The sequence below is a fragment of the Protopterus annectens genome, chromosome 2.part2 (genome assembly GCF_019279795.1).
Source record: "Protopterus annectens isolate FY-2018-M chromosome 2.part2, PAN1.0, whole genome shotgun sequence".
NCBI lineage: Eukaryota > Metazoa > Chordata > Ceratodontiformes > Protopteridae > Protopterus > Protopterus annectens.
Window position 1 is genome coordinate 274,480,316 of NC_056730.1, and position 22,949 is coordinate 274,503,264.

The 22,949-nt window shown below is 37.4% G+C and overlaps 1 protein-coding gene across 1 annotated transcript in view; it reads left to right on the plus strand.

The window, feature by feature from the left end:
* The window catches only part of ADGRB3 (adhesion G protein-coupled receptor B3), a 3,555,978-nt gene that overhangs the window by 1,149,088 nt on the left and 2,383,941 nt on the right, over nucleotides 1–22,949 (plus strand). The window contains exon 6 of the mRNA XM_044063870.1: nucleotides 22,156–22,320. Within this exon, the coding sequence (XP_043919805.1) occupies nucleotides 22,156–22,320 (165 nt within the window). The remainder of the gene's footprint in view (nucleotides 1–22,155; nucleotides 22,321–22,949) is intronic.

The window sequence follows — 22,949 nt, forward strand, 5'->3', positions numbered from 1 at the left end:
CTGATCATCATGACCTACTCTTCTGAGAAATGTATTTACTGTAATACCATTTACCGTTACAGAGAAAAGTCCTTTATTGCTAGGTACCACCAGCAGTTTTATGTAGCCATTTGGATGATCTGTCTTTGCCATTCATTTCAGAAAAAAAAATGAATGTTTTGCATTTTTTAAGGTGATAAACTTAATATGTAAAAAAATCATACTGTTTGCATGTTGTTATGAAACTAAAAGAAACAAATAATATTCTTTTCTAAAGAAAAGTAATATGTTCTGTCATTTCATAAGTTATAGCAAAATGTGCATAATCTTGAAAACTTTTTATAAAAGTTATTGGACTGTGCAGAAAAAATTGAGGTAGCAAAGACGTCTAATCCAAAAATGTTCAGAAAATATATTGAGGTAAGAAAAGGAGAATCTTGTTTGAAGTTAGGATGGAATTCAGGACAGAACGGCCTTTTGTAAATTGATAATAAATCTTCTACAAAATAGTCAGCTGAAAATAAATATGTAGCTTTCAGCTGTGTTCAGCAAACATGAACAAAAGCTAGCACATAATACATTTGTGATACTGGAGAGATTTTAAACCTAAAAGGTATGTTTTTGTAGAAAATTGATCTTTTCAAGCTTTGTATATGTTGTGGTATTACACCATTAAAAATGTTTTTTAGTTAAATTCAAGATGCAACTGTTACTTAGTCTTCTATGTGGGTAGGAATCTAATCTGTTAGTCATTAACATTCTCTGACAGGTGTAAGTTTAAATACTGCCAATTTGGAAATGTGAGCTTTTTAGATCAAGAAGCAAAAATAACCAAAAGCAAACAGGCATTCTTAATATAGACCTTCTGAAAGTGCTCAGTATTTAAGGGGTTAAATATGCAATCAGCAGTTTCTGTTGCATCTGTTACTATGATGACATCTTTGCACACATTTCCAGTCTTGAATTTTCCATGATTCATCTGAAGTTTATGACATATCAAGGAGTATTCTTTAATTGTTGTAAGGGAAAATATTTTTATAGTTCAGAAGTTCATAGGTAGGTACTAGGATATCGGCCCTGGGGCCTATATAAGCCTAGCCAAAAAGATTCCCTGGCTTTTGCCTCCCAAGAAAATTATTTTCCTGTGCCCCTGTCAAGCAGTGCCACAGAAGTGATCCCTGGGGTGAATTGTCTATTTCCCATCCAGTCGTCAAGATTTTTCTTAAAGAGGGCCAATGAGGAGCTTTGCTTAACATGAATGGGTAGTTTGTTCCAGAGTATGGGAAGTCTCTGGGACAGGAATCTATCCCTCCAGCATGTTCTGTTTATTGTGGTGACAAGGTTTAGGTCCGTGGAGCATGTGGTTCAGTGAGATTAGGATTTCTTTACGTGTAGCATGTCCAACAGCTCTGGGTTTGACATACCTTTGTATGTTAGACAGAGATCACCTCTGAGTAGGTGATATGCAATGGAGTAGAGCTGGAGTTTTTTGAGACGGTCTGCATATGGCATTTGTTTGAGGCCAATAATCCTCTTAGTGAGGTATTTCTGTGGCCTTTCCAATTGTTGTTTTTTTCTTTTTGTGCATGTGTTCTTAATTTCACTGCTTATTTGGCAACTTCAGCACCTATATTTAGTGTATTTTCCATGATAAGGTAATGGCTGATAAATCTGATCTTCCAAAGAATCTTGGAAAGCAGACTGCTTTCTTGTATAAATAGTTATAACATTTAAATAAGGACACAGAATACATACATCTAAAACTGTGTTTGATAAAAAAAATCAAATCTTTAAATTCCCTTCGGAACGTATTCAAAAGACTTTAGTATTCAAAAGACTTTAGAAATCTGAGTTGGGCTCATCACATGGAGTTTGGGTGAGAACACTGTGTGAATGTTAGAAAATCTGAGACGACCTAAATCTGTTTGTACATGGCCCAGTCTGAACTGCAATGGAATCATTGGAAGTTGTTTATGTGGGTCAGGTGAAGGATGATCATTATCACATGGAAGGATATCCAACCAGTCAGAGTTTAATGATAAAGAAAGCGCACTGCTCTAGCAACAAGTGGTTGAATTAGGCAAGAATCTGAAAAATTGTATAAAAATAGCTGAAAATAATGTTAAAAGCTGAGGAAAGAGGAAATGTAAAATTACTCCCCAAACTGACTAATCAATGTTTTACTAGATGTAGAATAAGAAACAGTCATAGGTGTAATGCATAGAAATTTGTAAACCCTATATTGTGTGTAGAAAATTAATTTTGGCAATTAAAATTCCCTGTATTTAAATAAAACTCCCTGATCAGCACTAACCACAAAGTGGTTTTATAAACTGTATAGTGAATAATACTCATTCAGTATTAACTCACAGAAACACTGAAAAGTAAAATTAAATATGAATCAATATTATAAAAGGCAGCTGTGACACTGAAACCATAAAGAAATAATCTAATATTGCTTGTTGGCCTTTTGGCTAAGATCACATGAAGAAATAATCTAACCTAGCATGTGAATGGTAATAAAATGCACAGGAATTTTCTACAGGTAGTTTAACAGCTCTCCTCATACCAAACCATTGATATACCTGTAAAAAAAAAAATATGTTACAGAGGAAAAGGTGCACATACAGAAGATTATCCATATCAATGCACCCATAATTCCAAAGCTCCAACATCCGTATTCGACAATACCAGAAATAAACGGAGAAAATCATGATTTTTTAATGCAGTAGTGCTATTCACTTGAGAAGATGAGAGAATAGGAGAAGGGATTTTTTTTTAAGTAATAGGGGTTAGAGTAAATTGGGATTGGTGATTGGCATAATGGTTAAGGCGTTTACCTCACAGACACAGGATACACATTTTGATTCTCGCTTTTGAAGGGGAACTTGTCTAGACTTAAAATGGCCTGTAAGAGCATCTAGCCTAGTACTTACTGATGAATCTATGAACTTGAGAAGCTGAGAGAATAAGAGAATGTCACATGCATCATCTGAAGACTGATCATTGTCGTTGTATTGTAATGTAGTACACTGACTCTGCTTCCATAATCACAAAGTGTAGGAAGGCTGTGGAGGTAGTTCAAAGTAATGTCACTAAATCATGGATTCCTGGAAATGAAGGCTGATGAAGATCTATCAGTAACAGTATGTATAATGCCTGCCCAGCACCTGTAGTACTACCCTAAAAAAAAAAAAAAAAAACAGGTACACAAAGTGCTTCCATCAGGGAAGGATATACAAATCAGACAACAAAACGGACTCCCGATAATTTCAGGGAACAAACACATACCTGCAAGGCTTACCACAACAAATACACAACATATCAATGTGTATGCACTATGTGACTTCAAACATTCTTGGATTTCTAAAGCATATGAGAATTGTTTCCGTAGTGGTGCAGCGGTAGGGTTGTTGCCTCACAACAAGAGGTTCTCCCATTCGATTCTCGGCTGAAGTGCAGAGAGTGCCTTTTGTGTGGAGTCTGCATGTCCCCGCCATGGTTGGGTGGGCGTTCGAAAGACATGCTTAATGGGCGTGCCTTCGTTGAAGGTTAGACGTCGAGCTGGCAGCTCGGCGTTTGTGAAAATTTACTGCCAATCATTAGCGGACCGGAGTTCCACTGTGGCGACCCCTAACCGGGAAAAGCCGAAATACAACAACAACATGAGAATTGTAGCCAGAAAGATTACATGATTAAATTTAAGCACATGAAAAATAAGTGCATCCATTCCTCCTTGTGGACTTAGTAGCCTTTACAGGAGTCTGAGCTCACTCTCATCTGTCTAGTTAGACCATTCTCTTGAACATGTTTTCTCCTTAGCAACATTTCGATCTAAAGTGCACCAGCTTTTTTTTTCTCCTACCATTGAAGTTCAACAGCTGTTCACCTGTAGGTTTTCACCTGTATGTTTCTACTCAGCATAACTTTCTCTTTCTCTAAACCTGTTTTATTCTTAGTCATTCTGAGTTACTTGTTTATTTATTCTGTTTTAAACTTTATTAACACAGTTCACACTGAGCAGTCTACTATTCACATGGCTCAATTAACTGCATGTTTTTCATTATTATTATTTCTGACACTAGTATGTCACTTCTAACCTGGTTAACTACAGCTTTGTCATGGAGTTGAATGAATTATGATGTTTATATGGTTATCATTTAATTGATTGATTGATAATTAACTAGGGTGGGTATTTAAATTATGTAGAATTGGGACGTGTTTTATCTGATGAAGTCATTTTAGGAGACGAAAATGTGTGTAGTGCTTGTTGCTGAAGTTGTTGCATGTTAATAAACTCTACCTGTGCCGATCTGTGCCTTATCGTGAGCTTATTTGCCTTGGTGATTACTGGACTGGTGTGGCTGCTTTCGTTGGTGGTTTTGGTCATTTGCAGCATTCTCCTTTTGTGTAGTGAATTATGATGTTATTATTCATACAACAAACTTGTCTTGCTTTATATTTTATTCTGTGCATTCCATTTCCCAGGATATGAAATAGTTGGGTTCCTGTTGCATGCATAAGGACCATAGGTTTGATTCTCACAACAGACAAAACTAAAGTATGAATACAGGGAAAGATGTACTAATGCCAATGTTGCTCTGTCTTGAAATATTCCCTTTTTCGGAGATGCATAATTTTGGAATTTTATATATATTAATATATATATATATATATATATATATATATATATATATATATATATATATATATATATATATATCAATTGCAGGAGTGCATGAGGGGTAGAGAAAGTTTACTACCCTGAAAAAATATTCTTAAGGTGTACTAATGAGTTTCACAGTTCTCTTTTTTTTTTTTTTTTTTTTTTTGTGACTCGTGTTAAAGAATCTTGAAATTCCTGTAGAGTACCAAAGAAGAATCACATTAGATTGGAGATGAAAATGAAACACAGATCATTCATTTGTTCACAGTTCCATTTCTACACAGTTCCATTTTTAGGATTTGGAAGTAGCATCCTGATTGGTCATCTCTCTTCTATTTTATCAAACTAGAATTTGGATAGCTAGTTTCATATTACTGTCCCCCATAACACATCTGGACCAATCAATTTTCTGAGTGAGTGCCCAATCTATTACAATGGCCCCTTTTGAGTCTTGTACAACAGCATGTCCTTCTCTCCTCAGTCATAGTAAAGTGCTTCCTTCCTCAATGGTCAGCTACTTTTAACTTCTAACACTTTTTTTGCAAAAACCTCTGTTTTGTAATAAAAACATTAAATAGTAACTAAATAAATAAATGTTCTAATTGTACAGGACAAAAGGATTTTTCCTGTGTTGTATTTTGTGATTGTGGATTTATGAAAATGGAACACAGGACATTTGGTCTCCATGTTTTTCATTTGTGCATTTCATCTTGAATATATAATCTTGATTAGCTGTCATTAGCTGTCATCATGTATAGGCAAAATTGTTTAAAAGTCTCCATTTGACATGAATTTCTGTGGTCAGAAATAATAAAAAGTAAAAATAGAAACTCCATCTATATTTAATCTTGTTGGACGTCTGTCAGAACATGCACTAAGCTTACGTGGATTGCTTTATGGTAAGTCTGATTTGTAAGTAAGTGTTTATTTATTTGTATTTGTTGACCAGGGAGAATCTTACTGGGTAAAACCCATTTTCAGAAGAGGCCCAGGGAGAAAAACTCCACATTTAAGTTACACATGATGTGCATTTATAATTGTGGGGTAAAAACATCTATACATGAGCTTATTTACATTATTTTTAAATATTTTTAGATATTTCTTACATGACCATAGCATTTTAACACAAAAAAAACAAGAGAGAAATTAACAAATATTGGCTAATTATTGAATAGAGGAATAACATACAATAAAAATTAATGTATTTAAAGGATGATGGCTGCAGGGAAAAGATCAAACTGGGGTGTTTTTGAGCTTAGTAATAATTTACAAAGAGGCATGTAGAATACTGTTTAAAGAGTGATAGCAGACTAGGAAAGGGGAAGTTACAGAAATGAGCAGGAAGATAAATGAACAGGGGGGGGGTTGTAGGTAGTGGTGGGTGTGTGCGAAGGAGGAAGAGTAAAAGGTTAGGAAATAAGTGCAGTATGAGGAAGAGTGATACGGTACAGCAAGATATGGTAAGCTAAGTGGCTCTAAGACTTAAATAAAATTAATCTGAGTAATGCTAGCCAGGTGAGCAGGAAGAACAGAGCCATCTTTGGCACAGGTGCCATTTAAGCAAAGTTTTGAAACTACGTTAGTTTTTTCTCTGTTTGAACTGTGTGTGGATTTCATTCCAGAGTTTTGACACATAATAAGAGTAGACAGTCTCCAGCAGTTTTGAATATCGTACTGATACATAGTAAAAGTTTATTGCTAGAGTGAATGTCTCTAGTAGGTGAATAATACAGCAGAGTATTTTGTGATACTGGGCATTTGTCTGGAGAGTACAATAGGTTGTGGGCAATGATTTGTTGTGAGTATGTCAACTGGTTTCGGTGTTCAAGCCAGATTAACTGTTTCAATGCAAGGCAGTGTTATGATTTATAAGGCTCGGTGGTTGCAAAATTTGCTATTTTTTAGTAGCAGGAGGGTAGTTTAGTTTTATATGTTGTGTTGATATTTTTAAAACTAGGGAAGCATATAATTGTGAAGGATGCTGGTATATTGCTGCTAAGGTAATCCTACTTGAGCTGTCAGGTAGTGTTTGGCCCTAGGGAGGGAGCTGAGGATTTGATGAGTTTTCTGATGGAATGAAATGTGTGGTAATCAAATTTTAGGCAGTTATCTATTATGACTCTGAGTAGTTTAGTTTGGCTTATGGTTTCTATTTTTGTGTTATTACTTGAGATAATATGAAATGTGTGTTTCAGGTTAGGTTGCATTAAGCAGTAATTTATAATTTGTAGACATGTTTCAATGTCAGTGAAAGGTTTTTGAGTGATTTCCTGTAATTTTGTTATGGATGGGGCAGATCAGATAAAGGATGATATTCTATGAGAGTGGCAGGTGTTGTAGTGTTATGAAGTTTATTTATGACAATATTAAATAGAAGGGGCCAAGTATTGACCGTTGGAGATCAGCAACAGAGACTGGTTGAAATGCTGAAAGGTTTTGTTACTATTTAGTTGCCTGCTGATGACTGCATAAATAACTGTGAAACCAGGAGGGAGAGGGGGTAAGTGGCATCTAGTGCTGCAGATTCAGAGAGAAGCTTTTGGTGGGACACTGTGTCACATAGTTTGGAAATGTCAAGCAAGATGAAAGAGTTTCCACCATTTCTGTAATGGTTTACTATGTTGGTGAAGTTGAGGAGGGCAGTAGTAGTACTGTGGTTGGACCTGCAACCATGCTGGGTGTTGGAAAGGAGGTTGCGTTTGGTTATATGTTTCATAAGATGAGAAAGAATACATTTCTTGAGAATTTGAGAGAGGGGTCATAGGATAGCCATAGGTCTGTAGTTTGATATCTCTGTTGAAGTACCTCCTTTGTGAAGGGTCATAATAATAGATTTTTTCCAGATGGATGGGACATAGTTTTCAGTTATTGACCAGTTGATTAGAAAGGAGGCAGGAAAGGCTAGTGCTTTTGCACATATTTTGAGGAATTCAGTGGTAAGGTTATCAGCAGCTGAGGTTGTTGCTTTTAATTTGGATAGTAATTTTTTATGGTTAATGTTGGGATGGGTTGAAAACTAAAGACAGTGTGCTACTTTGAAAAACAAGTAGAAGTTGAAGTGGTGAAGTGAGGTGGTCATTGATTGATGATACAATTGACTGGATAAAATGAGTGTTGAACTGAGTGACAGTGGACTCTGTTGTTTGAAGTAGAAGGACAGGGTGTAGTGGTATGGGTAGGGTGTAATAGTTTATTTAGAGAGAAACAAAAAACCTTGGTGGTTGTTTGGGTGCTTATTTTGGAGATTATTGTAGTATGATTTCTTGTCAGATTTAACAAGGATCTTGGTAAAGTTTTTAAGATATCTAAAATGCTGATAGACATGTTATGTGTTCTTCTTATACCATTCTTTCCATGTTTTTCTCTTTGTAGCATTAACTGTTTCGTCTCTTTTGTCAGATATGGGGCTGTTTTAGATTTTACCATTCTTGACCTAACTGGTGCTAAATCATTTAGTATTTTTAGGAAGGTGCAACTGAAGTGAGTAACTGCTTCATCTAGGGGCCTTACTCTTAATAAATTCCAGTCGCAGTGGGATGGGGCTATAATAAATGTGTCTTTGTCAAATTTGGTTACATTGCATACTTGTTTATAGATTATTTGTTTGGGTGACCTATGTTGTCGTTTGATTAAAAAGGTTGGAAGGTGGCCTCATATAGTATTTGGTAAGCAACTAGAAGATTTTATATTATGGGGTTTGTTTGTCAATATCCAGTCCAGTGTGGACTGCCTATTAGTGTTTTTGTTGTTTCTATTGGTGGATCTTGTTAGGTAAGTGAAGACAAATAGGTAAATTGAGTCCTTGTGTTTGCTGCTGTTTATAGATTACAATTCTATATTTAGGTCACCTAAGATGAAGGTTTCTTGGGGGATGTTGTCAGATACCCAGGGTAGGATATTTTCAACTGTGGTAATGTTGTTGTCTGGTGGGATGAATACTGTTGAGATACATATAGATTCCTTATAGATGATTTTAAAGTATGCAGTCAGAAGTTCAGTATTATTAAATCTGGGGATATTTAGATGGGCTGGTGTTATTTCTAAGTTAGTTTTATAAATAATATCAATACCACCTGTTCTTGAAGATTTCTGTCCATTCTGAGTATGTTAACTCCTGGGGGAATAATTTCATTGTCAGTTATTTTTTGCTGCAGCCAGGTTTCAATAGCAATTAAAATGCCTAGGGTGTAAAAATCTAGACGTGTGGATATCATTAGTTTTGTTGCAGATGCTTCTGAGGTTAATGTTGAAAAGTATGAAGTTAGTTTCATTACCTGTTGAGAGCATTGTAAAGTGATGGGTTGGCGATGTTCGGTAGTTGATGTGTTGGTCCGTGGTTAAGGTGAATATCTCCAATACGTTTCAGAATGGAGGTGGGGTGAGTACAGGTATGGAGCCATTTTTATTTGTCTCTGACTTTCAGTACTGCTGATAAAATGCTATTCTTAACTTTAATATATCTATAATAGAACAGATTTCAGCATGTGTATTGGTACATAGAAGGAGAGACAGACAGGGAGAAAAAGACTGTTTTGTGATGTAATGTATGTGTGTTTGTGATGGAGTTGGGATACGGTGTGGGAATATTCTGGTAGTTAGCAAAGTGGGTAGTGTTGTGAGTGTACAAAGCAGTAGCAATTGACTTACTGTCATTGTGAGTTGAGATGGTGAGAGTTTAGATGGTGGGTTGAAAAAGGTTGAGGTTTGGTAAAATGATGGTTGTGTGGTATATTAATGAAAGGAGTGTCATGAGAAATGGAGAGAAAGAGATGTGGTGAAGGGTGGGAAGGTGTTCTCAGGGTAGTATAAGATAGTTAAGGTAGTGGAGTGTGGTTAGGTTTTGTGCAGAAAGCTGCATGGTGTGAGTTTGTGGGCAGGGGAAGATGAAGTGAGCAGTGTAAAGATGGGGGGAGAGGCCAAAAATGAGTACTGATGAGAAGGGTAGTAGTCCAAAGTAGTAGCTATAAGTAGTTATATCAGCGTCTAAAAACAAAAAGTGCTTTTGTGGTACTGGTATGTATTTATGTGTGCGTGTGTGTGCGTGCATCTGTGTGTATGCATGCATGTATGTATGTATGTGTTGATAAATGTAGTGTATATCTATTATAATCTACAAGTGTATGTGTGTGAATGGATGGATGAAGGTGTTAGTAAGTAGAAGGTTTTAAGTCTGTGGAAGGAGCTGCAGCAAGAATTGAAAGAGGATAGAAATTGGAAGAGAGTTTTATGTCTTTAAGGGGTTGGTAATATGCACTAAATTGCAGAAGGAGTTAAGAGGGGATAAAGGTAAGGGTTCGGGGGTGGCTGGGGAACTGGGGATGGGAGGAGAGCGAAGTGGACATAGTCAAATGATCACAGTAGCAGGAGACAATCAGTCTGTGCAGGTCACTTTAGCACAAGTAATGGTAAAGAGACCCATTTAAAGTCATGTACATTGGTAATTATGGACGAAAATGCTTAGTTATTAGTTGGGGACATGCAGACTCATTCTTAGCCCAAATTTAATTAGCTAACACTAGATATACTATTTGGGGGGGGGGGGCAGTCATGGGTGTTGCCTTAGACTGAACTGTTGCAGTTGCTTTTACAAACAACTAACTGATAAGAAGATGCAAGCCTTGCTAACAAGTAATTTAACATGGACTGCTAACATAGTGATACTGAACATTTTCACATGTATTTACTGCTGGTTAAGGAGTCATAGCCATTGTAATCAGAAGATTACTAATTCAAAACCGGAGTGTCCAGCCATCTTTTCAGAGTCACAACTGTTGTAATCGTATTCCTTGAAAATGTGAGAATAATATAACAAAATATATATATAATAACATAAGTGGTCTACCATTTATAAGGACAATTTGTGCAGTCCTTTGTTCTGCCACAAAGTCTTCTGCAGCTGTTGTTCTCTCAGAATGTTTATTGTAACTAATTTACACCTTTCAGAAAACAGAGAGTACTTTTTAATCCTACAGTTAGTGTCCTGTTGCTGTCACTTAACACATTTTCCATCAGTGCTGTACTGAGCGGTCTGGAAGTTCAGCTTTATAACCTATGAAGCTCTCCATGTTTTTAACACTGATTCATGCAGTACTGATGTTGTTGAGGTGCTAACATTTTTGTACCACTAAAAGAATATTTCTTTTTGTGATGCTTCCCAGTGTTACCAACTGAAACATGAAAGCTCAGTTAGGTTGATCCAAGTATCCCTGAGTTTTCCTTTAGGCAGAGAAGGTACTGTGCATGTTAGGTTAGTAAGTTTGCTAACACTGAATTCAGTGTTTCCACTGCTTCCAGCTGTAGTATTTATTTTCCTTTTTATGTTCTTTTGACTTAAAACATTAAATGTGATCAGGGCAGACTAAACCATGTAGATTTTAGTTTTGTTCTTTGTCTGTGTCCCCACTACTGTTAACTTTTCTTTTGCTGTTAGCTAAAGTTGTGTGTGTGTGTGTGTTTGCATGTGTCCATATGTCCGTGTGTGTGTGTGTGTGTGTGTGTGTGTGTGTGTGTGTGTGTGTGTGTGTGTGTGTGTTTTCGTGTGTGTGTGTGTTTGTGCATGTTTGCATGTGTCCGTGTGTGTCTCCGTGTGTGTGTGTGTGTGTGTGTGTGTGTGTGTTTGTGTGTGTTTGCTTGTGTCCGTGTGTGTGTGTGTGTGTGTGTGCGCATGTGTCCATGCGAGTGCGTGTGTTTATCTATGTATGTATCTGTATGTGTGTGTCTGCCTGTCTGTCTGTGTGTCTGTGTGTCTGTGCCAAAGCATAGCTGAAGATAATTATGCAGTTTGAAATACTCTGAAGCAATTTATGAAGATTTCTGTAGAATTACTGGGAGATAGTGGTGTGTGTGACCTGGATATTGCAGACTGGGAACATGTTTAAAGTCATACTGCAGTTCTTCCAGCAGTAGATTGCATAAGCCATTGCATGGCTGTGAATAAGTCAGGTTTGATGATAAGGGCTGTACCTTTGTATTTATTGAACTGAATGTATATATATATATATATATATATATATATATATATATATATATATATATATATATTGTTTTTTTTTTTACTTTTATAATACCATCTAGAGTTATTATGACATTTGTTTTATTGTACAATTGGTACTGTTTGAATATCAGGTCTGTGGGTACTGCAGCTGATTATGTCATGCACATATTTACAGAGAATGTACTTATTTTTGTTGTTGTATATATAGTTACATTCACATAATTCAGTTTAATTTATAAACACTGCTTAGGGAAATAAAACTGAAGTTAGATAGATATGCATGTAACAATTTTCCTAGATACAGCATTTAATGTTCTAGTTTGTCTCTTAATTTTTGTATAACAACACCTCAGCCAAAGGGTATAAAAATGTAAGTCAGTTTTCATTTACTTATTACAATGGATACATTAATAAGTTACAAGATTATAAGAAAGTTTAGACAGACCCTTATCCACCTGCTCATCTATTATGACTTGAATTGTTTTGTCAGATTTCTTCAAAGATGTGGAGACTTTCCATCTCCTCATGAATCCCTGTGGGTGAAGTATACTAAGACATCTCATAGATGAATCTGAGTTATTGTGAAGTATCTTTAGTTGTACATTCATCATGTGAGTGTGGGGCTGTGCATTGTATGATAGACTGGCATCCAGTTCAGAATCAGTTTCCTGCCTTGTGACGATTTACTGACATGATAAAATTTGGCTTCCCAATAACAGGCATGGTTTGCACAAAGCAGGTGATAAGAAATTAATAATGAAATGGAAAACAATATATTTTGGACAGAGACAGTCAACAAGTCCAGTACTAAATGCTGTTTATTATTATCTGTTTCATTATGAAGGCTGGTTATAATTAGTTATTGCAAGAGGCTAAAGGAAATTGATGAGTATAACAGCAGTATCCAAAGACAGCATACATATACAAATAAGGCAGGGTGATGTTGTAGTGTATTGGCTCACCTGCAGTTTTGTGCAGGAGTGTGTGTGGTCAGGGTGATTGACAAGCCTAATGGCTGTGAGGTGGAATGGAAATGCCATGCATACTAGCCCTTGACATCATGCATACAATGACTGTAGATGAGCACATCTGAGTAGTGTACGTCCTGGGCATTTTAAAACTCTTTAGGAAGACATCTGCGCTGTTGTGTAGTGCACTGACTTTATTAAAACTCTTTAAAAAGATATCTGCTTAGTTCCACTTTGTAACACTTATTTGTTTTCACAACAGTTGTTTTTTTTTTAAACTCTTTAAAAAGACATCTTTCAAGGGCATGCATAGGAACTTGAGAAAGTGGCTTCATTTATAGTTTGATCTCAGCATTGGTATATTGAAGTAGTGGGGCATATGGGGGGTGCATCCACCCACAAGGGGGTGAAGGGGTATGGCCCCATGCAAAAAGTAAAGAGAAAAAGTAATTCTTACTTGTTTTTAACTTTTATGATAGGAATCTTTAAAATGCCTAGTTTCTGTCCATTTTGCAAACAGTCGCCAAGTTAATGAGAAAAAAACTGTGCATACTATATACGAGGCAACCAACAAATTCACCTTGTTCAATTGAATAGTCATCCAGTACTGTGTGATGTCAACCTGTTGCTGGGTACTGGGCGGGGTTTTGGCGGCACTTGCTACTGCGCATCTGGTGAGTCAGGGCAATACAACATCGCCTAAGTCAGTTGAGCCCCATTCTTTATCTATCATACCATGTTGAGTTGATTAAAAAAAAAAATCCTCACAAACAACCAAAATCACTTAAATGATAAATGCAAATGTCCATTATGAGAAGAAACCAACAACAAGGTCTGATAAGACTGTCTGCGGTTATTTATTCTTTAGCTACCATAACATATCTTCTGAATGAAAACAATCCAAACAGTCAAAAACCAAGAAATGCAGATGCAGGGCAACTTTACCAACAAGACGGAGCCTTGGTTGATGTAAAAAAGCTTTATCAAAATCACAGCACACATTGTAGCCACAAAGTAAGGCTAGTATACATAAATTAAGCACAGCATACAAATAAAACAAAAAAATACAACCAAATAAAATGTAAAAACAAGAAGTTAAGCCCTTAAACTAGACTATGTCAACTATTTAGATGTAACTATCAGGAAGGACTATGTCAACAGTTGCTTTACGTCACAATTACACAGGAAACCAGCTTATTCAAATACCTTACTACACTATACCAGTGCGCACCCATTGCATCAAAAGAAGGCCCTTGTAAAGGGCCAATATGTCAGATTGGCCAGAATGGTATCTGACATTGAAGATTTTGCCAATGAGTGTGATGTAATGCTGAACATGTTCCTGACAAGGGGTTACCCTGAGTCCTTTATTATGGATATTATTCAGTAGGTTAAAAATAAGAGGATTAGTGGACATTTCACTGCATTATTGGGACATGGTAGTAGTAATCAGAATAATGTGAAGCAACAAAACATAGATCTTTCACGTGCACTTACACTTACTTATACTTCTGACTTTAATAATATCAAGCATGTGATATTCAAATATTGGAAAATCTTCAATATTGATAGTGATGTACGGGAAAAAATAGGGAAATGGCCTAGGATAGAATATAGGAGGGACACATCACTTAAAGGGCTACTCGAGAAAAGCCAGTGTGACCTGACTACGGGGGGTACTTTTAAATGTGGCAGATGTCCTCAGTGCCCATTTATTATGGACACTGATAAGTTCAAGCTTAAAAATTTTGGATACACTACCAACAATAAGAGAATGTATTGTTATACTAAGGGGGTAGTCTATATTGCTGTCTGCAGAGTATTTAAAAACTACTACTTGGGAAAAACTAAAAATGCATTTAGGCTCGGAATTTACCAACACTTGTATGATATCAGGCAGATGAACATGAATAATGCATTATACAAACATATAAGCAATCAACAAAACCATGCTTTCAGTTTTTTCATACTAGAACAAGTGGATTTGGAACCTCAGGTGGACCTGCAGATGATTATTTAGAATTCATTGAATTAAAATGGCAGATCAGACTGAATGCTTATCCCCCCCCCCAGGCCTTAATGATAGAATCTCATTAGCTTCGCTTTTGAGGTAAAAACGTTTGTTTATGTTATAAAAACTCTTTTATGATTCATTAGTCACTATATCATTTGGTAACTTATATGACAGCATTTTTTATATGTATGTTTATGGATTTATAAACCATTGTAATATAACTGTTTGATTACTGACAAGTTTTGATTATCTGGGAGGAAGTGATGTTGATTCTAGTAGTAAGCTGATTGGATAAACATAGTATTTTAAACTTGGGAAGCCAGGAATTAACACTTCTGAGGAAGTCAGACATTTTACGAAAGCACTTAACTTCGCGTTTTTACATTTTATTTGGTTGTATTTTTTTGTTTTATTTGTATGCTGTGCTTAATTTATGTATACTAGCCTTACTTTGTGGCTACAACGTGTGCTGTGATTTTGATAAAGCTTTTTTACATCAACCAAGGCTCCGTCTTGTTGGTAAACTTGCCCTGCATCTGCATTTCTTCTGAATGCATTGGCGTATTAAAGTAAAACATACTACTTGATTCATGTAAGGAGGAAAGTTTTATGGCCTTAGAACAAAGACTGCCCTCTGTAATTCTCAGTACTATTAAATGTTATCCGCAGAATGAAGAATGTACCTTAAAATAATGAGTCTTCATATTCAGCCATTTGCCTATATCCAGAAGGTTTAATTTTCTAGGCGAGTAGAAATTATGCACTTGTAGGCTTGGTGAGTCCCATTCCTATGCAGTATTGACATAATAACTCTTACAAAAATATTAGCAGATTGTTTTAGGCACAACCCAGGGCCTAGGAGAAGGTAGAATGGCAAACCTTATCAGTTCTCTTACTATCTTTTGTGCTTTCACAGCAGCATGCCAGTCCGCATAGGGATGCAGCAGTTTGTAATTGGCTTTATGTGCCCTCACTTTAAGTCTATCTCAAGCTGTAAAAAACTGAATGTGTACATTACTGTTACATATACAGCATTAAATGGCTCTGCCACTTGCATGCTGGACTGTAAACCTCTGGCTTAATAAATTTAGATGTCTGCAGACATTTTTCAAATGTGCTACTTCACATATCCTTCACTGGTATCATCTGCTCATTGGTGTGCAATCAAAACTGATCATTACCCAAAATATACTGTTTCACAGTCAACCCACTCACCTCTGCTTCTCCATGCCCCTCCTTTACCTTATTAAATTGATCGTAAAATTTAACAAGTAATAAGATATATTTAAGATAATAAGATATATTTTGCTTTATATTGTTAAGTTGTTCAGTTTTCCGCATATCTGAGCTGGCAAAAAATTTACAGTGGATGCCTTTCCTGATGTAACCCTCCCCATTTACCCGAGCTTGGGACCGGCATGAAGAAGCACACTGGATTGTGCTTCCCTCTTTTGCTGGATTGTTTCATTTCATATGAAGGTGTTTAGGAGAGATGACAGTGTTTTTTTAACCTGATTGTTTAACAAAATGTTGCAAAAGTGACATGATGCTTGAGGAGTGGAGGAGAAGTATATTGGTGCAGATTTTTAAGACTAAGGCTGATGTGCAGAGCAGTAGTAACTACAGAGGAATAAAATTGATCAGCCACAACATGAAGTTATGGGAAAGAGTAGTGGTAGCTAGGTTAAGAAGGGAGGTGATGATTAGTGAGCAGCAGTACAGTTTCATGCCAGGAAAGAGCACTACAGATGCAATGGTTGCTCTGAGGGTGTTGATAGAGAAGCACTGAGAAGGTCAGAAGGAGTTGCATTCTGTCTTTGTGGACTTAGAGAAAGCATATGACAGGATGCCTTGAGAGGAGTTGTGGTATTGTATGATGAAGTCAGGAGTGGCAGAGAAGTATGTAAGACTGGTACAGGATATGTACAAGGGCAGTGTGACAGTGATAAGGTCTGCAGTAGGAGTGACAGATCCATTTGGGGTGGAGGTGGGATTACATCAAATGTCAGCTCTGAGCCATTTCTTATTTGCAATGGTGATGGACAAGTTGACAGACGAGATCAGACAAGAGTCTCTGTGTACTATGATGTTTGCAGATGACATTGAGATTTGTAGTGAGAGTAGGGAACAGGTTGAGGAGACCCTGGAGTGCTGGAGATATACTGTAGAGATGAGAGGAATGAAGGTCAGCAGGACTAAGACAGAATATATGTGTGTAAATGAGGTGGAGGACAAAGGAATGGTGAGGTTGCAGGAAGTAGAGATGGTGAATGTGGATGAGTTTAAATACTTGGGATCAACAGTTCAGAGAAATGATGAGTGTGCTAGAGAGGAGACGAAGAGAGTACAGGCAGCAGGATGGAGTGGGTGGAAAAGAGTGTCATGAGTGATTTGTGACAGACAGGTACCAGTAAGAGTGAAAGGAAAGGTCTACACGATGGTAGTGAGATTAGCTATGTTATATGGGATGGAGACTGTGGCAATGACGAAAAGACAGGAGTCAAATTTGGAGGTGGCAGAGTTAAAGATGTTAATATTTGCACTGGGTGTGATGAGGACGGACAGGATTAGAAATTAACATATTAAAAGATCAGCTCAGGTTGGATGGTTTGGAGACAAAGCCGGAGAGGTGAGATTGAGTTGTTTTGGACATATGCTGATGAGGCATGCTGGGTATATTGAGAAAAGGATGCTAACAATAGAACTGCCAAGTAAGAGGAAAAGAGGAAGGCCTAAGATAAGGTTTATGTCTATGGTGAGATAGGATCTGCGGGTGGTTGGTGTGACAGAGCAAGATGCAGAGGACAGCAAGAGATGGAAACAGATGATCCGCTGTGGTGACCCCTAACGGGAGCTGCCAAAAGTAAAAGAAGATTGTTAAGCTATTTAGTTAACATGAAGATTATTGAGAAAATAATGTCAGGTAGCTGTTTATTGGGATATTTGTGTGACAGGATGATTAAGTGACTGCACTACTCTTTGGATGAAACCTGATCAGCGATCACTACAAAGGCCTTTAGCTCATCTGCATATGTGATCGACACTTACTCCTGCTCTAGCTTTTAATCTGCATATGTGATCGACACTTACGCCTGCTCTAGCTTTTATACATGTTGTAGCTGATATACCATGGCCACCATGAAGCTTTCCTGCTCCACTGAAAAAGCTTTAAAACTTTTACTCCTAGAGTAAGTACTCTTTGTGTGTCTTCACTACCCTTTCAAGGAGCTCTGCAAACTTGTTAGAATAAAAAAACATAGTGGAGTAATACATATCTTTACAACTTTGTTGTTTTTTTCTGAATCCAGCCATTTACATAAGAAGTCTGTCTTGTGAGCAGCACTGACCAACTCCTTTATTGTTTGGCCAATCATTCTTACCAACGCATATATTAGTCAGTTATTTACCCAACTTGCATGTAATGGACAATGTCCTTATGAGCAAGAATATACAATTCTTTTAGCACTGAAATGATTTGTATTGAGACTGTCACAGGTCCCAGTCTGCTTAGTTGCCTTTTCAAGTTGTTATTTTTGGGCAACTACAGTTTAACTCCAAACCTGAATATTGGATTCCATTAGAAAAAGTTACATTTCAGCTGCTTTGGTGGACCCACCATTTGTTCTTTTCTCCCAAGAGATTCTAGTTTTCTTCCATTGTATAATAGGAAGGATTCATAAGGACTCTGGGTGTGAGGTTAATTCAATGTCCTTCTCAATATTGATTTTATTAACATTTTCCCTACACTAGCCGCACCACCTACTTAGTAAATGAACTCCAGATTCTTCCCACTTTGCTGCTACTAAATGAAATATTCCAGATTACATTTTTGGATCTTTTCTCTTGCTCTTAAATCATGATAGGACCAAACACACACACACACACACACACACACACACACACACACACACACACACACACACACACACACACACACACACACACACAGAAAACCAAATATACATTAGTATAAAATTCAGGGTCTCTCATACCATCTAATGAGATGATGATGATGATGATGATGATAACAATTGTTATTATTATTATTATTATTATTATTATTATTATTATTATTAATAATAAAGTCCTCAAATGTTTTTGGATATTCTACAAGAATCCTTTCTTACCATCAATATTCAATGAGGGATAATCCACGTCTGCTAGAGACCACTTAATTTTGCCTGCTTTAACCACTTCATCCCTAAGAGACCATTTATTCTTAGCACTGTTTACATTTAAAAAAGAAGATAAAAAAATTAAATTAAAGAAGAAGTGGGATTTGTGCCCACTGAATGGTGCACCGTGACAGTTATCCCACTCTACAAAGGGTGAGCCATGACGGACCCCGGGAACTACTGCCCCATTAGCCTGACGAGCCTGGTCTGCAAGGCCATGGAATGTATCATCATGGAACTCATAAACAAAGACATTGATAATCTCCAAACTCTGGACCCTACCCAGTTTGGATTTGTAAAAGACAGATCATGTCTCCTAAACCTGATTGACTTCTTTGAAGCAGTCACCAAAGCCGTAGATGAGGGTAAGGTGGTTCACACAGCTTATCTAGATCTCGCCAAGGCTTTTGACACCATCCCCCACTCTGGAATTATAGATAAGCTCACTAAACTAGGTATAAATCCCTATGTCACAAGATGGGTTGCCAACTGGCTCACTGACAGAACCCACACTGTGAAAGTAGCAGACTCCAAATCCGACTTCAGACCAGTGACAAGTGGAGTACCACAGGGTTCAGTCCTGGGTCCTCTCCTGTTTGCTATCTACTCCTCTGAAGTACAGGCTAACACAGAAGGTCTTTGGCTAACAAAGTTTTCAGATGACTGCAAACTAGGAGCCATAATCAAAACTCCTAACGATGTGGACATACTACAAAAGGACCTCACTGAGACAGATGCCTGGTGTCAAATCCATGGCCTGAAGCTCAGTGTCAAAATGTGTATTGTCATCCCCTTTGGTAAAAACTCTGTACCCATGAACTACCACATAGCTGGTAGTCTAATTAATGCAGAAAATGTGATAAGAGACCTTGGGACACAGGTGGACAGTAGTCTCTCCTTTGATAATCACATCGCCACAGTGGTCAGGAAATCCTTCTACGTGGCTCACCTCATCATAAAAGGTTTCTCATCCAGAAAAAAAGAGGTTATTGTTCCCCTCTACTCATCACTCATTAGACTCATTATAGAGTACAACACCCCTTTTGGTATGTACCTCACAAGATATCTACAACAACTGGAAAGGCCACAGAAATAGCTCACAAAGAGGATTACTGGCCTCAAACAGATACCCTACGCAGACCGTCTCAAAAAACTCCAGCTTTTCTCTGTCGCATATCGCCTACTCAAAGGGGATCTCTGCCTAACATACAAAGCTATGTCAAACCCAGAGCTGTTGGACATGCTCCACATAAAGAAATCCCAATCCCTCCGAGCTACATGCTCTAAGGACCTAAACCTTGTTACCACAATAAACAGAACATGCTGGAGGGATAGATTCCTGTCCCAGAGACTTCCCATACTCTGGAACAAACTACCTATCTATGTCAAACAAAGCTTCTCATTAGCACTCTTCAAGAAAAATCTTGATGATTAGATGGGTAATAGGAAATTCACCCCAGGCATCACTTCTGTGGTTCTGCTCGACAGGGGCACAGGAAAATAATTTTCTTGGGTGGCAAAAGCCAGGGTACATTTTTGGCTAGGCTTATATAAGTCCTAGGGCCAATAGCCTAGTACCTACCTATGAACCTATGAACCTATAAAGAATCACTCACATAAGGCTAAAGAATCCACCTCCTGAAATCAAGTCATCCTCTGCAAACAGTGGCAAATGCAACCTCACAACCATTGGAAGTAAGAAAGGGCATCATCAGACTCCCGAGTGCTGCACGTGGCACCATGGTAAGCATCTGAGCCAACCTTTATGGGATGTCCCGTGCTGCACAGGTACCGCCATGGTAAGCATCTGAGCCAGCCTTTATGGGATGTCCCGTGCTGCACAGGTACCACCATGGTAAGCATCTGAGCCAGCCTTTATGGGATGTCCCGTGCTGCACAGGTACCGCCATGGTAAGCATCTGAGCCAGCCTTTATGGGATGCCCCATTATTGCTGATTTACTCCTGTTGTAAATAATGCAAAATGTCATGTTCTATAGAAATTCCCAAATAATATAAAAACACCACAACTTATGCTTTACTGTATATTCTTCTTGACTTTGCATTTTTACCCATCCCCAAGTTCTTGAATAGGGATGGATGAAAGTCCCTTCTGGATCAGGTGTATAAAATGTGTGCATATTATGGAAGAGGTCAGGCAATTACTTACAACTGTTTCCTTACTTTACTGTTTCATTGTTTCTCAGGGGCACTTAAGAAAAAGCAGAATACATGCAGAAACTAATTACAGTTTAATTGCTGGGTGCAAATAAAGACATCCCAGTAGAACAGAAAAGAGGTGATAAACATTACAGAAATGCTACATGGTTAGTCAAAATGTGCCCTTTTCACCAAAACTGTACATCAAGCAGCTGTCCTACAAACACGTAAAAGACAAAATTCTAATAGAAATGGTCCACCATTGCAGCAATGTTTAAAATATGACATGGTACAAAGATAAAGAGGAATTGGAAGCTGTGTGTAGCAAAATTAATTTCTTATATTTAAGAAATATTGACCTACGTTACAAATATTGACCCATCTGCTCTCTGACAAATCACTGACTCAGATAAGAAATAACAGGGTAATCCCATGGAGAAAACAAAAGATACATTAGCTAAATTGAATGCAAACTTGGAGGCTGCAATTATTTGGCAACAAAGTAATGCTGTAGGGAAATTGCATTCTCTTTTATAACTTGTTAGATGATAAAGCATGACCTTACCTTTGTCTCTTAAGGTTGGCATACTGGAGTTCAGAATGGCTGAGGCAGTTTCAGTATATTAGATTAATAAGTACTATGTTATTTATTTTTTAACACCAGCTTGTTTATCCCAAATGATTTAGTGCTTTAATCAAACACAAAGCATGTGCAGACAGTTGTTGGATGTTCATTCAATGAGAAATGTCAAGCAAGAGCAGAAGTATTTTGTCCTCCTGTTTGGTTAGGTGGCATATAATCTGTTATGGCAGTTAAATGTCATTCATTCATTTTTCAAAATGTGCTAAGAGAAGCATGACTTAAATGTATTTTTGATTTTTCCATTTTAGAAACTACATGCTTAAGTACAAAGAACTAATGCAAAGTAGAAATAAATTGTTCAGATCATGAAAGTTTCATTGGTCATATTCAAGTATGTTGCAGAGGAAACCAAGTTAAAAGTATGCACTGTGATATTAAGTATAACTTACAAGAAACAGAAACTACAGATACCAGAATGTATAGCAATGTTTTACTTGCAGTCTCACTTTACAGGTATGATTTTATATAATACAGTGCTTTTATAGACACTGTATGAGACCGGAGGGAAGCCATAGTATAACATATTCCATTTCTTCTTCTTTGTTCACATTTTAACAGTTGATGGACAGTGGCAGGAATGGAGTTCCTGGAGCCAGTGTTCAGTGACATGTTCCAACGGGACACAGCAACGAGTGAGGCAGTGCACAGCAGCATCTCATGGGGGGTCAGAATGCAGGGGACCCTGGGCTGAGAGCAGGGAATGCTATAACCAGGACTGCACAGGTAAGCACCACAACCACATTTTTCAATATTCCTGATAATGACTGCTTGAAAAAGCCATGCTTCATCTGCAATGCCAGAGGGGAAAAAATCTGTTAAAGGGTATTCTACATTTGGGGTGAGATATGAATGTGTATTAATCAAGTTGTAACATTTCCTTCATGGATGAATTAAAATGAATCACTGTCATACCATTGATCCTACTGAAACTACAAATTGCATTATAACATTCTTAATGTAGTAAGCTAGGCTGAGGATTTGCTAAATTCATTATTAAAGGGCTGGCAGCATGCTTACAGTTGTTTATGTTCAAAGATGAAAGCATGTCCCTTAATCCATCATACCTGAAAATAAAGTATATTAGACATTGGACAACAAGAGGTACAGTGCTTCATAAAAGAGGCACCATATTTCCTGAATGCATTTTTATATGTATGCCATTGTCTAGCAGTTTGCAGTACATCATTCACACTTCCTTCACTATGGTGTTGCAGTCTAGTTAAGACCAAACTAAAGTAGCTAGAGTGATGTAAACATGATTTAGTGAAGAACACAATGAAGATGTATGTGATAAATTACAGGATTTATTTAAAAATAAGTCATACACTCAATAATTTGTTGAACTAGTGACC